The 15000-nt window shown below is 50.4% G+C and overlaps 1 protein-coding gene across 1 annotated transcript in view; it reads right to left on the reverse strand.

Moving 5' to 3' along the window:
- The window catches only part of COL27A1 (collagen type XXVII alpha 1 chain), a 142420-nt gene that overhangs the window by 19011 nt on the left and 108409 nt on the right, over positions 1 to 15000 (reverse strand). Inside the window, exons 38-48 of the mRNA XM_049774232.1 lie at positions 10483 to 10536; positions 10282 to 10389; positions 8020 to 8073; positions 7106 to 7159; positions 3987 to 4043; positions 3763 to 3816; positions 3419 to 3472; positions 3073 to 3126; positions 2603 to 2656; positions 2413 to 2520; positions 1289 to 1396 (exon numbers count right to left, since the gene is read on the reverse strand). Of these exons, the coding sequence (XP_049630189.1) occupies positions 1289 to 1396; positions 2413 to 2520; positions 2603 to 2656; positions 3073 to 3126; positions 3419 to 3472; positions 3763 to 3816; positions 3987 to 4043; positions 7106 to 7159; positions 8020 to 8073; positions 10282 to 10389; positions 10483 to 10536 (759 nt within the window). The remainder of the gene's footprint in view (positions 1 to 1288; positions 1397 to 2412; positions 2521 to 2602; positions 2657 to 3072; positions 3127 to 3418; positions 3473 to 3762; positions 3817 to 3986; positions 4044 to 7105; positions 7160 to 8019; positions 8074 to 10281; positions 10390 to 10482; positions 10537 to 15000) is intronic.

The raw sequence follows: 15000 nt of genomic DNA on the forward strand, positions 1-15000 counted from the left end.
TCTACCTCTTTCTTTCTCTTTCCTTCAATTCTTTCTGTCCCCCTTTTCTTTTTTCTCAATCTTCTTCCTTCCTTCCTTCCTTCCTTCCTTCCTTCCTTCCTTCCTTCCTTCCTTCCTTCCTTCCTCCCTCTCTCTCTCTCTCTCTCTCTCTCTCTATTCTTTTCATTACATCTCCCTTCTGCTTTGCCAGGAAGCTCCCACCTGCATTTCTCCATTGCCCCTTCCTCCAGCCACATGCATAATCCTTTTTTTTTTTTTTTTCATTTAAGAGGCTTCAAAGATAATTCCCAAAAGGGAACTAGGGGTCCAGAGAGATAGGGTAGTGGGTAGATATTTGCTTTGTATACAGCCAACCCAAGTTTAATCCCCAGCACCAAGTAGTTCACAGAGTCTTCCAGGAGTGATCTTTGAGCCTAGAGCCAGAAGTAAGACCTGAGCACATTAGGGTGTGGCCCCAAAGCCAAAACAAACACATACAAAAAAAAATCCCAAAACCAGACCAAAAATTGATGAGAGGCAGGGTTGGGTGACACCCAGCGGTGCTCAGAGATTACTATTACAAGTACTTGGGGGACAACATGCAATGTTGGGGATCAACCTCCGTGTAATATCTCCTCAGCTCTCTTCTCATTTCAATCCTCCAAGGTCAAGACCTCCTTCTCCCTGTCTGCTCCCCTCAGAAGCCTCTAACCTCTCTCCAAGTCCCCCTTCATCATCTGGTCATGTGTTCAGACCCCATTAGAGCCGCTTCCTCGTACCCAAGCAGGTGAAGGAAACTTTTTCCAAAAAGATGCCCTTTATAGAATAACATATTCCTTGTTATTTTATAAAGGGCCACAAGAGGGCACAGGCGGACAAGTCAACCACAGTGGCCAGTGAACTGGACTAGTTAGCTATTTATTATAGCTACCAGGACAAGCTATTCCTTTTTGAGGGAGTCACACCCAGAGGCGCTCGGGGGTTACTCATGGCTCTGCACTCAGAATTTATTCCTGGATCTGGGGACCATATGGGATTCCAGGGATCCCAGTGTCCATCCTGGGTCAGCCAAGTGTAAAGCAAATGCCTTACCACTGTACTACCACTCCTGCTTCAGGATAAACTGTTCTTAAAGGCAGACTCAAACATGGGTCAGTGATCTCCCCGCAAAAACATAAATATTGGTTCCATGTTCACTCAGGTGTGAAACAGTATCTTTATTTCCTTATCAGTAGTGCCAATGCCCTTGTCATTGGTTCCAATCAAAGATGGCCGAGGGAAGTGGTACACAGATTTAAAAGTTACTGACCTTGAATCCTGGGGGCCCCTGTGCTCCAGGTAAGCCAGCCACACCCGGATTTCCTCTCTTTCCAGCAGGGCCCAGGAGGCCAGGGTCCCCATCGTCTCCCTGCTCCCCCTGTAGACAGAGTGTCCCAGAGCATCCCGTCTGTTTTAGGAATAAGGACGGTGGGATGGTGGAGGGGTGTGTGTGTGTGTGGGAGGGGCAGGGGGCAAAAGGGCTGCACTCCAGGAAGCCTGGAGTGTGATGATTAGGTGGAATGTTCCAGAAGCTCTCTCTCACCACTAGGCTGAGGATGAGTGTTTAGAAGGCCTGTCACCCTCCCAGGTCCCAATGAATTAGATCAGGGGTCTTCAAACTACAGCTCGAGGGCCACATGCGGCCCACAGAGGAGTCTGATCCGGCCGCCAGCAGTGAGCGCTGATTGGTTGCCAAGATACCTGCCAGCATATACACTCAGTGTATATCCAAATATCAGGAACCATGCACTCAAAATGGTAACCATCTTTGGTAGCACCTTATGCCTGTGAACAGACTTTTTCAAGAATGAAACATCTGAAATCTCCAACCAGATCAAGATTAACTGATGCCCACTTGCATCACTTGTTACGGCTGGCAGTGACAAATATGGAACCGAACATCTCATTAGCCAAAAGCAGGCCCACAGTTCCCATTGAAATAGTGCTGCGTGATCTGTTTATTTATAAATGGTTTTCATTTTACTTATAGAAGATATGTGTAGTGTGAGTAGGAATTAGTAGCTCATATAGTCCGGTCCTCCAGCTCTCTAAGGGGCCGTAATCTGGCCCCCACTTTAAAAAGTTTGAAGACCCCTGAATTAGATGATTGGGGGGGGTTCCTCTCCCCCATTCCCCAAAGAACTCATGAAATTTCTGAACCTGCTGGTTCTTCATCCCAGTTTGTAAAGATGTTCACACATACATACTTGTGACATGCGCACAGAAACGCATGCATACCATATGTACACATGTATACACACATTGCACATACCCACACATACATAAACATACATGCACACAGAGACACTGACACACATACAAAGACACGTATGTGCTCACACATACTCATCTCCACAGAATAATCACACCATGGGCTAACCCTGGTCAGCTCACCTGCTGTCCTGCACGACCGTCCCTGCCAGGAAGCCCATCAGGTCCAGGGATGCCCTCAGGGCCCTGTCTCCCCACCACGCCCCGGGGCCCCGGCTGCCCCTGCAGGCCCTGTGAGTAGATGAGAAGCAAGTGAGGGCATTGAGGGGGTGCAGGAAGACAGAGGGGGAGAGAGGAAGCAGCTGGCACTCACCTGGGTCCCCCTGCGTCCTGGTGTCCCAGCCTTGCCTTGCTTTCCCTTTGGGCCCTGAAAAGTCACGGGGTGCATGAGAGAGGGAGGGCGAGAGGGGCTGCCTGGAGGCGGCATGGAACCCCAGGATTCTGGAAGGGTTGTTTGGGGAAGGCTCATAACCTTTTTGTACCTATTCTCCCTCTGAATCTGCCTGTGGGCCCAAACATAGGTCCGAAGTTCACCCTTGTAGTGGGAACCCTCACGGCCTCCCCTCAAGTTGGGATGCCTAGATCTGTCTCTCCTGTGTGTTGACAGGGACAAGGAGTAGGCTTTGGATTTCACTGCCCCGGGTCTGACCTCAGACAGGAGGTCTCCCTCCAGGAACCCGAAAAATAGGTGGCCAATTTCTCCTTCTAGTGCTGCCTCCCCTAGCTGTGCTACAGGCCAGTCTCTCTCCTTCCCAGACCCCCTTGTACCCTCTGCCTCATTACCTGGTCCCCTTTTGATCCTTTGGGTCCCGGCCGTCCCCGGGGTCCTGGGTGTCCCTGCAAACCAAGGTGAGATGACGCAAGGCAGCCCCAGGATTCTCTCCCGGGGGCAGGTGGCCAGTCTCCGCCTGGAGAGGGAGGGGTGGGGAGGGATTTGGGGGGTGTAGGCTGGGGGAGGGGGAGTCCCCAGGCTCAGAGTTAGAGAAATTAGAAGAGGGGGGTCCCAACCCTTCCTGCAGGAAGGGTCCCTTGACATTAGAGAGTCACATTTGGACTCATTCGGTCTCCCTGGTAGCTCCACCCCTTCAGGGCAGGGGACAGGGCAGGGTGGGGGTGAAGAACCACTCACAGGTCGACCCTGCTGGCCTGGATTTCCACGGGGGCCCTGGAAGCCCTCCTGTCCCTGGAAGGGAAGGAGAGACTGGTCAGAGGCCAGAAGACAGAGCACAGAGGACAGAGTCACATCTGACCCTGAAGAGCCTCTCGAGCAGCCTTGTTCTTCCAAGCCATAAGCTGAGGTCCCCAACCACATCTGCCCTGTCCTCTGCCAAGCCCGGGGAGGGTAGCTTCTAGCACAGAACAGCCCTGAGTCTACTACTGGGTTCGCTGCTAGCAGCCTGGTCACATAGGAGGGGTCTGCACTCCTCTCCCCACAACCCCCTCTGCCTGTAGGGAAAGAGCTTTGATACTCACAGGGTATCCGGGATCCCCTGGCATTCCACGGTCTCCTCGGTCACCCACAGGGCCCTGAGAGACAAAAAGAGCAAATAGAGATCACCAGCTATAGGGTGGTAGATTTGGGTCCCATGGGCCACCCATCCTCGGCACAGCTCTGTAGCCGCTCACCCCAGTTCTGCTTGCCCTTCTGCACCAGCTAGTTCCAAGCCCTGTGTTTGAGTGTGTGAGTGGGGTCTTACCCGATCTCCAGGGGGCCCCGGTGGCCCCTCAGTCTTGCCATCCTCACCCTGTTCCCCCTGTGGACACAAAACCAGTTTTAGGATAAATATCTGCTTCAGGAGAAGCTGGGGGTATTCCAGGCACTCTAGAGAGGCTAGAGATAAATCAGACTATTTAGGGGTGCAGTTGGTGGAGGCCAACTGGGTCAAAGTTGGGTCGGAGGCCAGAGAGGGGAGGGGCAGGCAAAGGTCAGAGTTAGGCCAGGGCATGGGCCAAGGATTGTGGAACAAAGAACGGGGCTTCTGACCACAGCCCTCACACCCACACTCCAGCTGGGGACCCCAAGCACATTCCCTTAGGCTGGAGGACCCAAGTGGCTTCGAACAAAGAGGAGAGTCATTCTTGGCTCTAGTCCATCCATGGGTCCCTTCCCATGACAGATGCTTTCTTCAGCTGGAGAATGGGGGTTTGAGGAGGAGCCCAGAGTTATCCCTTGGGGGAATAGTGAGGAGCCCAGAAATGAGGCAGAAGCTCTGTCTCGGTTCTCAGATGGCAAGCCTGGCAGCACCATGGGCCCCCCAACTGCCCAAAGAGGCTGGCACTGCTGCACCCCCTTTTATAGAGCAACTCCACAGTGAATTTTAGGGTGAACTTCCTTCCCCTGGTGGGAGCCCCATATGGCATTTAGCACTGGTCTCAGGAGGCCATCTCTGAGGGTTCAGGAGATGACCAAGATGTGACTCATTGACAGCAATGCAGCAGGGACAGGGGCAGATATTAGGGGGTACAGATTTGATTAAGGGGTCTGGGGCCATGGCAGGCACCCCTGGACCCTAATTCCCTCATGGGGCACGACCACAAGGAAGGACTCATGGAACAGCATCTAGTAGAATGGCTCAGAATGTTCCAGACCTGGCCAGCTGAGGTTGTGCCACTGAGGTCCTTGCTCTTTGACAGGGATACAGGGAAGGAGAGCGACTGTGGGGGCTGAAGCCTGGCAGAGAACCGGGTACTCAGCTGGGTCCCTGTGGCTCCTATGGGCAGGTACTGAGGGCTGAAGGGCCTTGATCTGGGCTCCCCCAGTTGGCATCTGTGGCTGGAATTCCTTCTCCTGTGCCCAACTTGCTTGGCAGTTGGTGGTCCCAGAGTTCAGCAGGCAACAGGATTGGGGCTACTTTGGGGAAAAGGCCCTGTTTATATGGCAGCTTCTGTGGCAGGCAGTGGTGTTCAGGGCTTACTACTGGCAGGGCTCAGGAAACCATATGGGGTGCCAGGAATCAAACGCAGGTTGAACATATGCAAAGTATGCATTCTACCAGCTGTACAATCTCTCTCTAGTTCCCTCATTCCTTCCTTTGTTGTTTTTGTTTTTGGGTCACACACAATGGCACTCAGGAGTTACCACTGGCTCTGTGCTCAGAAATTGCTCCTGGCAGGCTTGGGAGACCATATGGGATGCTGGGAATTTAACTGGGGTCTGCCCTGGGTTGGCCGCGTGCAAGGCAAATGCCCTACTGCTATCATTCCAGCCCACATCCCTTCTTTTGAGCCCTGGAGGCCCTCTGCATTTTCTTTTATGGGGGGGCTTTGGGTCACACCTGGTAGTGCTCAGGGGTTACTCCTGGTGGCCCTACGCTCAGAAATCGCTCCTAGCAGGCTTGGGGGACCATATGGGATGGCGGGATTCAAACCACTATCCTTCTGCATGCAAGGCAAATGCCTTACCTCCATGCTATCTCTCTGGCCCCGCCCTTTGCATTCTCTAAGGCCAGGCACACACCCACTTGGTCTTTACAAACTTCTGGACCTCTGGCTAGGTGTGTGTGTGTGTGTGATTGGTGGGTTCAGGTAATCACCCCCTCCTGTAAGTCAAACAGCCCTATTCCACAGGTGAGGTCCCACCCAGACCCACTCTCCCTGTGAGGTAGGTAAGCCAGGATTTGGTAAGACAGGAATCTTGGGCAGACTTGGGCAGATTTAGGGTTTGGGTCTAGGAGACTTTTCCAGCTGTCAGTTGGGCAGTTCAAGCTTGATGGCTCAGAGATACACTTAATAATATAGTGCTGGGCCCGGAGAGATAGCACAGCGGTGTTTGCCTTGCAAGCAGCCGATCCAGGACCAAAGGTGGTTGGTTCGAATCCTGGTGTCCCATATGGTCCCCCGTGCCTGCCAGGAGCTATTTCTGAGCAGACAGCCAGGAGTAACCCCTGAGCACCACTGGGTGTGGCCCAAAAACAAAACAAAACAAAACAAAATATATATATATATATAGTGCTGGGTCCCCAATGTCAGGGACCACGTTTGTGGCTGCCAACATGGAAGACTCTTTGCTCCAGACCTTTGTCCTGTCTCCCCGATTCCTCTCAACAGCCTTTAACATAGCAACTTGGAGCCTCCTGTTTTTTCACCCCCAGCCTTGTTTTAGAATATAACCTTCTATGCTGGTCCCGGGGCCCTGGGGAAGGGGAACCCAAGATACCCCATAAGACACTTGGAAACCTGTGGCCCACTCCGACTGCATGTGTTCTTCTGCAAGCCGGAGGATGGGGCCAGCCAGGCTGCATGCCAGCCCTGGTGACTCACGGCAGAGGGATGTAGTTAGTGGGATGATGACTCGCTGACTCGGCAAAAGCAAGGAAGGCTGGGGAGGCTGGGGTTGGGGGGAGACCAAGAGACAGTCACAGCCGCTGGCTGGGAGGCCTCCAGTGGAGCCATGGGAGGGGAAAAGGGGGAGCAGAGACAGGGTCGGGATGCTAGGCATTGCTGTGGGATATGACCCCGTCTTTGTGGTCCAGCATAGCTTGGTCCCCTCAGCAAATTCCCTTCTAGCCATTGCTCTGGGGAGTGAGCATGTCCTCCTTCTTAGGTTCTTCCTGGTCAGGAAATGCTTCTGAGGGTCCCCCAGTCCCTAAGGATGGGCTTTCAAGTCCCCCCACCATAGGGGCTAGTGCTGTTCACAACCCAGACGCATGTCCTGGGCAGCTTCCGGAGGGCTGGAATGGGCCAGTGTGACTCTGTGCCCTGCAGGGATGATGCCCATGGCTCCTGCCACAGTAGATAGCTGTAGGGTGACAGGGTTAAGCCTGTCCTGAGCATCTAGGCTCCAGGAAACCGCTGTTTCCTACCACTGAGCACCCACCTTTTCGCCTTTTGGTCCGGGAGGTCCGAGGCCTCCCCCAATGCCCTTGTGTCCCTGCAGGAAGCAAGAAGGGAACAGTGAGTTTGGGCAGTGCTGACTGGAGGGTAGAAGTGCTGCAGGGCAGGAGCTGAGAGAGGGGACACCAGGCCCTTGTCCCATCATACTGTATGACTGTACCCAGGTCCAGCATACTGTTGGTTTTAGAGTCTTGACATGTCACATGTATCTGGCTCTGCCCACCCTACCCTGGTCCTGAGGAGTCTGTCCTGGGGATTACGGCAGGGATAAATGCTGGTTTCAGAAATAATCCAGTTCCACTCTGTGTCCCCAACTCCTGTTTATGCTCTCTCCCCTTTTATTCTCCACTCCCTTTCCCCCATCAACTTGAGGAATCTCTTCCAGGATCCAGATCACCCTATTTACACACACACACACACACACACACACACACACACACACACACACACACACACACACACACACACACACTTTTAAGCCATCAGACCTGGCACATTCATGTTCTTTCACCTTCCTGAGCCTCAGTTTCCCCTCCAGAGCAGATGCTGCTCTGAGGCCTCCCCAGATGTGTAACATGGCCCTGACTCGGCCATTTCTAAGTAGGGGTAAGGGTTCAGGGGGGTCACCTTGGTTGCAAAAATGGGCTAAGACTTTCCTTCCACAGAGAGCTGCTATGGAATGAGGTGGGTGTTGGGGAGGAAGACTCAGTGTAGGCTCAGCTGAGGATATACCACATCTGCCTGGACCCTGCCCTACTCTGTGCTCCAGGATGTAGTAGGGTCATGGATATATATGGCCCTGAGGGCCTTCCACAGTGAGGATGGGGGAGCAGGGTCCAGAACCCCTGGATTCAGACCTGCAGGACAGAGTCCCAGAGGGCTGAGGGACATCCTTACATCATAACCAGCCAGTCCAGGTTCTCCTTGGGCTCCCATCCTTCCTGGTGCACCCTGTGGGAGGAAGAGAGGCATGCTGGCATTGTTTGCTGCCCTCAGCCTCTGAACAGCCATGTTCAGCCCAGAAGCTCCTGTCCAATCTATCCTGAATTTGGCCACAGGTGGAGGAGGTAAGTAAGTGGTCTTTGCCCTGCTCCCCTCTGTTCCAATGACTCCAGTGCTAAATTGCCCATCACTGGGGCCCAAGCAATAGTACAACAGATAGGGTGTTTTTCTTGTATGCAGCCAACACAGGTTCAATTCCCAGCATCCTATACGCACCCCTGGAAATGGCCAGGAGTAATACCTGATTGCAGAGCCAAGAGTAACCCCCTGTGCACTACCAGAAGTGGCCCCCAAAACAACACAACAAAACAAATTTCCTGAGCCAGATGTGACACAGAAACATGACAAATGTTGGGGGTGTGTTTTAAGCACTGGTATCTTGTGTGAGTCTCATCCTGGCCATCTCATGTGCACTGTCTGTCCTTCACCCCCAATTCCATTACCACCAAGTATAGTCCTGGTGGTTCCCAGCACTGCTGCAAGTAGTTCTGAGAATAAAAACAGAAGTCAAAGGATCAGTGAGGACAGCTGAGTGGCGGACAGAAGTGGGCGTTTGTGGCCAACTCAGTGTCTTCCACACATATTGCTTTTTCAAGATGAATGCCTCTGAATGTATGGTTTGATTACGTTTTGTTTATTTGTTTTGGGTCCATGCCCAGCGGTGCTCAGGGGTTACTCTTGGCTCTGCACTCACAAATCACTTCTGGCAGGCTCTGGGGATCATATGGGATGCTGGGGATTGAACCCAAATCTGTCCTAGGTCAGCTGTGCTATCTTTCCAATCCCTGGTTCGATTACATTAAAGAAAAATAGCTGAGGGGCCAGAGCGATAGTGCAATGGGGTAGGCCGGTAGGATGTTTGTTTTGCAGGAGGCCAGCCCAGGTGCGATCAATCTCCAGCATCCTATAAGGTCTCCTGGGCCTATCTGAGCTTGAGCTGGAAGTAACAGCTGGGTATGGCCCCCCAATCAAAATAAATAAATAAATAAATACTTTTAAAAAAGCTGATAGAATGCATGAGTCGCCTCTACTTAATTTCTTGGCTATTCTTCATTATAACCAATACTCATAGGTGATGCCCATCTGCCTAATCCAGGGGGTGGAAATTTTAGCTTTTCTAAAGGGCACTGCATCTGTCCATCTGTTTCCTGCCCCGTGACCTGCGTGACCATAGTCAGCCACATGAGCATTTACACCTCTGGGGTCTGGCACTTGCTAAAAACCCGAGCAGTTGCTAGCCAAGCACACAGCAGCTCAGACACACTTGCTTCTGTCTGCTCCTTTTTTGTTTTATTTTCATGTTTATTTTTTGGGCCACATTGAGGTATGTTGGGGGGCTATTCTTAGCTCAGTAATTGGGGTCCCACTGGTGCTCCAGGGGCCATGCAGAGCCTGGAATCAGACCAGGGGCTCCCACATACAAAGCACACACTGCCGCCCTTTGAACCATCCCACCAGCCCCAGTGGGGTCTCTGCTAGGAGTTATGCCCCCTGCCACTGTCTACTTAGGCCAACCACAGCCTGTGCCACCCAAGAGTCTTCTAGATATTCCAGCTTCATCCCTGCTCCTCCTGAATCTCTTCCTTGAGTCCCCCAACTCCTCTAGGTCTGGCCCCTGAGCAGGGCTCTACAGTCTTAATTTGGGTTTGTTTGGGTTAAGGGGTTGCTCAGAGGGGTGCAGGGGTTGCTCCTAATGGAGCTAGGGGTCACTTTTAATGACACTTCGGGGTTACTCTTTTTTGTTGTTTCGTTTTTGGACCACACCCGGTGGCACTCAGGGGTTACTCCTGGCTCTGTGCTCAAAAATCTCTCCTGGTAGACTCGGGGGACCATATGGGATGCCATGATTTGAACCTGGGCCCATTCCGGGTTGGCTGCATGCAAAGCAAACACAATACCAATATGCTATCTCTCTGGCTCCTTGGGGGTTCCTCTTAATGCTACTCAGGAGTCACTCCCAATAGTGCTCAGGGTACCCAGAAATATGACATTGTGTTGTGAGGCTTTCCAGAAAGAGGGAGTTGAGACTGGGGTTCAGCCAATATCTGGGAAGCAAGGCACAATGCCAGCATGAACCTGTCCCTCTTCACACTTACACCCCTGTTTGCTGCTTCAACAACACCCACCCACCCTCTCTTCACCCTAGAGAGTTCTCACCATTGGTCCTAGGCTGCCCCTGGACCCCTTAGGGCCTGGGGTACCAGCAGGTCCGGGATCTCCAGGGGTGCCCATCTCCCCCAGGTGTCCTTGATAGCCCTTGGCACCCTGTAGTTGGGGGAAAGACAGGTGGTCACGAGGCCAGGTAGGGGTCATGGGGGAAAGAAATGGGGGGGTGTGATTGTAGATGGAGGGTCCTACCTTGGCTCCAGTTCGGCCCTTCTCGCCTTGTTTCCCAGGTTTTCCTTCAGGACCCTAAAGGGGGAGGTGGGATTAATAAACAAGATGGTCCAAGGGGAACCCCAGGACCTCCCTGGAGGCTGCCCGAGGAAGTGGGCATTACTGCTGGCTGTGAAGAAGCTGCCCATTCAAACTCATTCATGCTCAACATATAGTAATGGGAGTATGACCCCACAACCGGACTGAACCCCCAACAGTGTCTCTATTAGAATGCAGAGCAGTGGATTCAACCCATGACACATGCACAGTGGATGCTGCATGGGTGGGTTGGTTGGGGGTCCTACTGAACTCATGGCCTCACTCACGTGAGGCAGGGAAGTGCCCTTCGATAGATGAATGGCTAAAGAAGTTGGTACATATACACAATAGAATATTGTGCAACCGTCAGGAGAGATGAAGTCATGAAATTTTCCTGTATAAGGACGTACATGGAATCTATTATGCTGAGTCAAATAAGTCAGAGGGAGAGAGATACAAAATAGTCTCACTCATCTATGGGTTTTAAGAAAAATTAAAGACATTATTGTAATAATGTCCAGAGACAATAGGGATAAGGGCTAGAAGGACTGGCTCACCGCAAAGAGTGGTGAGTGCAGTTAGAGACATAACTACACTGACAACTATGGTGACAATTTCAATGAGTGAGAAAAGTAGAATGTCTGTCTCAAATACAGATTGGGGGGGGGGAGGAGAGAAATTGGGTGCATTGGAGATGAAAATGTTGTGCTGGTGAAGGAGAGGTGTTTTTTTCTTTTGGCCTTTGGGATTTCTCCTGGCTTTACACTCAGAAATTGCTCCTAGCAAGCTCAGGGGACCATTTGGGATGCCAGGATTCGAACCACCATCCTTCTGCATGCAAGGCAAATGCCCTACCTCCATGCTATCTCTCTGGACCCAGGGGAGATGTTCTTTATATGACTAAAACCCAACTACAATCATGTCTGTAATCAGGGTGCTTAAATAAATATATTATTTTAAAAAAAGGGAAGTGTTCAATCCCCAACCATCTCACCTCAGGCCCCCAGTGTGTATTTCCAGGTGCATCAAACTGTGGAACCCACATGCAAAGCAAAGCATTCCATCCATGACCATGGAATGAAGCATGGATTGGCATGTACTGTCCTAACTGTCAATTGCAACCTAGATTTTAAAGATTTAGTATCACCCCTCTCTCACCAAAAATATGTCTTTTTAGGGGAGAAGTGTCTATTTTATGTGTTGAAATATTAAGAGGTTTATTTTGGGGGAGGGATATGGGATAAGTAAAATAGACTGAAAATTAATTGTGCCTTTGGTTCTTTTTCTTGCTTCTTTCTTTCTTTCTTTCTTTCTTTCTTTCTTTCTTTCTTTCTTTCTTTCTTTCTTTCTTTCTTTCTTTCTTTCTTTCTTTCTTTCTTTCTTTCTTTCTCTCTCTTTCTCTCTCTCTCTTTCTTTCTTTCTTTCTCTCTCTCTCTCTCTTTCTTTCTTTCTTTCTTTCTTTCTCTCTCTCTTTCTTTCTCTTTCTTTCTTTCTTTCTTTCTTTCTTTCTTTCTTTCTTTCTTTCTCTCTCTTTCTCTCTCTCTTTCTTTCTTTCCTTCTTTCTTTCTCTCTCTCTCTCTTTCTTTCTTTCTTTCTTTCTCTCTCTTTCTCTTTCTTTCTTTCTTTCTTTCTCTCTCTCTCTTTCTTTCTCTTTCTTTCTTTCTTTCTTTCTTTCTTTCTTTCTTTCTTTCTTTCTTTCTTTCTTTCTTTCTTTCTTTCTTTCTTTCTTTCTTTCTTTCTTTCTTTCTTTCTTTCTTTCTTTCTTCTTTCTTTCTTTCTTTCCTCCCTCCCCCCTCCCTCCCCCCCCCCCCCCCCCCCCCCCCCGCCCCCCCGCCCCTCCCTCCTACCTGCCCCTCCCCCCTCCTCCCTACCTCCCTCCCTACCTCCCTACCTCCCTCCCTCCCTTCCTCCCTCCCTCCCTCCCTCCCTCCCTCCCTCCCTCCCTCCCTCCCTCCCTCCCTCCCTCCCTCCCTTCCTTCCTTCCTTCCTTCCTTCCTTCCTTCCTTCCTTCCTTCCTTCCTTCCTTCCTTAGAACATGACTTCCAGGCCGGAGAAATAGCACAGCGGTGTTTGCCTTGCAAGCAACCGATCCAGGACCTAAGGTGGTTGGTTTGAATCCTGGCATTCCATATGGTTCCCCGTGCCTGCCAAGAGCTATTTCTGAGCAGACAGCCAGGAGTAACCCCTGAGCACCGCCAGGTGTGAGCCAAAAACCAAAAAAAAAAAAAAAAAAAAAAAAAAAAGAACATAACTTCTGAAAAAAAATCTTACGTTGCATACATAACTCTTACTCTGGTTCTACCAACAGGTCTGGACTACACGGACTCAAAGTCTCTCTCTTTTCTTTAGAATTAAAACATCCAGACACATCCTAGCCTTTATTGTGACAAGACACTTTGTCACCCCACCGCATCTTCTGCATAACCTTACCTGATAGTAGACCAGCCCATTTCTGGGGAGGGGTTTTTGGTAGGTAACAAAAGGATTGCCACAGGGGTGTAAAGGGGATGGATTGATTGAGAGATGAAGAGAGAAGCAGGATAGAGGGAGAAGAGACAGGCTTGAATGCAGGGCTACTTATGGAGTTTGCTAAAAAAGGTTAGCCCAGGTGGCTAGGGCCTTGAATAAAGTTTCATGTCACCTGAAACCTGACTGTCTGTGGATCTTTTCCTTGTGGCTATCCTGAATTCTCAAACCTGCTGGCTAGAAGGAAGGGGTTGCAGGCGCATGGCCTGGGCTGGCAGAGAAAGGCCTCTCCATCCATCTCACCACCATCCAGCCCCATTCAGCACTCAATAATTAACATATTTTTCTACACATGTCAAATCTCTTTACCACTGGTCATGGAGCCAGGAGACCTGGTTCCTAACCCACGAAACTAGGACTCAGTGAGATGAAGGAGCTATTGGGGGGAGTTGGTCACCCTTAGGTTAGAATGACATGTCCATCCTTAAGTCTTGGGGGAGCCCTTATCTCAAGCCAGTCCTGGTTGGCCAATTGTGAAACCATGATTCAGGGCTGGTGGGATTGACTGGTGGACTTAAGGGACCATAAAGGTCGATCCCTATTGGAAGGAAAAATGAGTCAGCACCAAAGTATGCAGTCCAGGGTCAGAGAGAAGAGAGTTTCCCCCCAGGACGGGGGGGGGGTGGCCAGCTGCTGGCAACTTGACTTAAAGGGCACTCTCCAGCTGGACATGTGGGAAATCCTGAGCAGGGATTGGACTATGCGGTAGGGTGAGGCTATGGGGTCAAAATAAAGGCTTTAGTTGGTTCCCCACCCATACAGATGTTTCTGGAAAGCCCCTAATGATGTGTCAGCTTTAACTGAAGAATATACCATTGTTTTCAGGCAAGAGATTGGGGGATACTTGTCTTGCAATGTTTATACCAAAAAGACTCAAATATAGCCTCTCCTACCTCTATCTCTCATTGCACATAGTCTGGCCCCAGGGAGCTTCTTGGGGCCATAACCATAACCATAACCATCACTGTGACCACTATCACCACCATTATCACTACTGTTATTGTCACTGCCATTATCACTACTGCTTCCATCATTATATCCTCCATCCTCCATTTTCACATCATCACCATTATGAGCAACATTAAGAACCATTGTCTTCATCGCTTCTACTACCACCATTAATACTACCAACACCATCATCACTACCATCATAACCATCATCCATAATTATCATCACTTCCACTACCATCATACATCATACCATCATTACCATGCAGCATCATTACTAGCCCAACTACCATGACCACCACTGTCGTTACCATAACAACCATCATCCTTATCATGACCACCATCACCATCATTATCATCATAAAAACCAGCATCCCCATTATGACCACTGTCACCATTATCACCACCCCCCCATCACGACTACCACCACCATCACCATGGTGACCACCCAATCCAGAACTCAACTTTGACTTTAAGGTCCAGGGTTATTTAGAACACGTGTTTTGTTTTTGTTTTTGTTTTTTTTAATCTATTTCCACAGTCATGATACTCAAAAGTCCCCCAAGAAAAGCCCCTAGAAAATGGAGCACAAAGACATTCTAGCACACAGATCTCCAGATTTTTCTTTGACCCAAGGGTGTGACCCAGAAAAGGCAAGGGCCAGGTCACACAGCAAGTTACTGATGGCGAATAATCCACTCCAGCGCCTCTCCCATCAAGTTCCCCTTGGCCCATTTCCCCAGAACAGAGCCAAATCCGGGGGAGGCCTCCTGGCACAGTGAGTCTCCCCCAAGTGAGTCGTCTTCATGAGCTGCTTGCTGAGCTCACAGGCAGCTGCCACTGTTAAGGATTAACACTTTGGCACTATTTTTAGGAAACAAATATTTTCCCATGGCCACAGTTTGTGTCAGACTAATTTGGACTCATTGAAGGTTAGTCATTTTCAGCATCCCAGGAAGTCTGGATGTGAGCAGAGCTAGGATGACA

Source organism: Suncus etruscus, chromosome 5 (assembly GCF_024139225.1).
Source record: "Suncus etruscus isolate mSunEtr1 chromosome 5, mSunEtr1.pri.cur, whole genome shotgun sequence".
Taxonomy (NCBI): Eukaryota; Metazoa; Chordata; class Mammalia; order Eulipotyphla; family Soricidae; genus Suncus; species Suncus etruscus.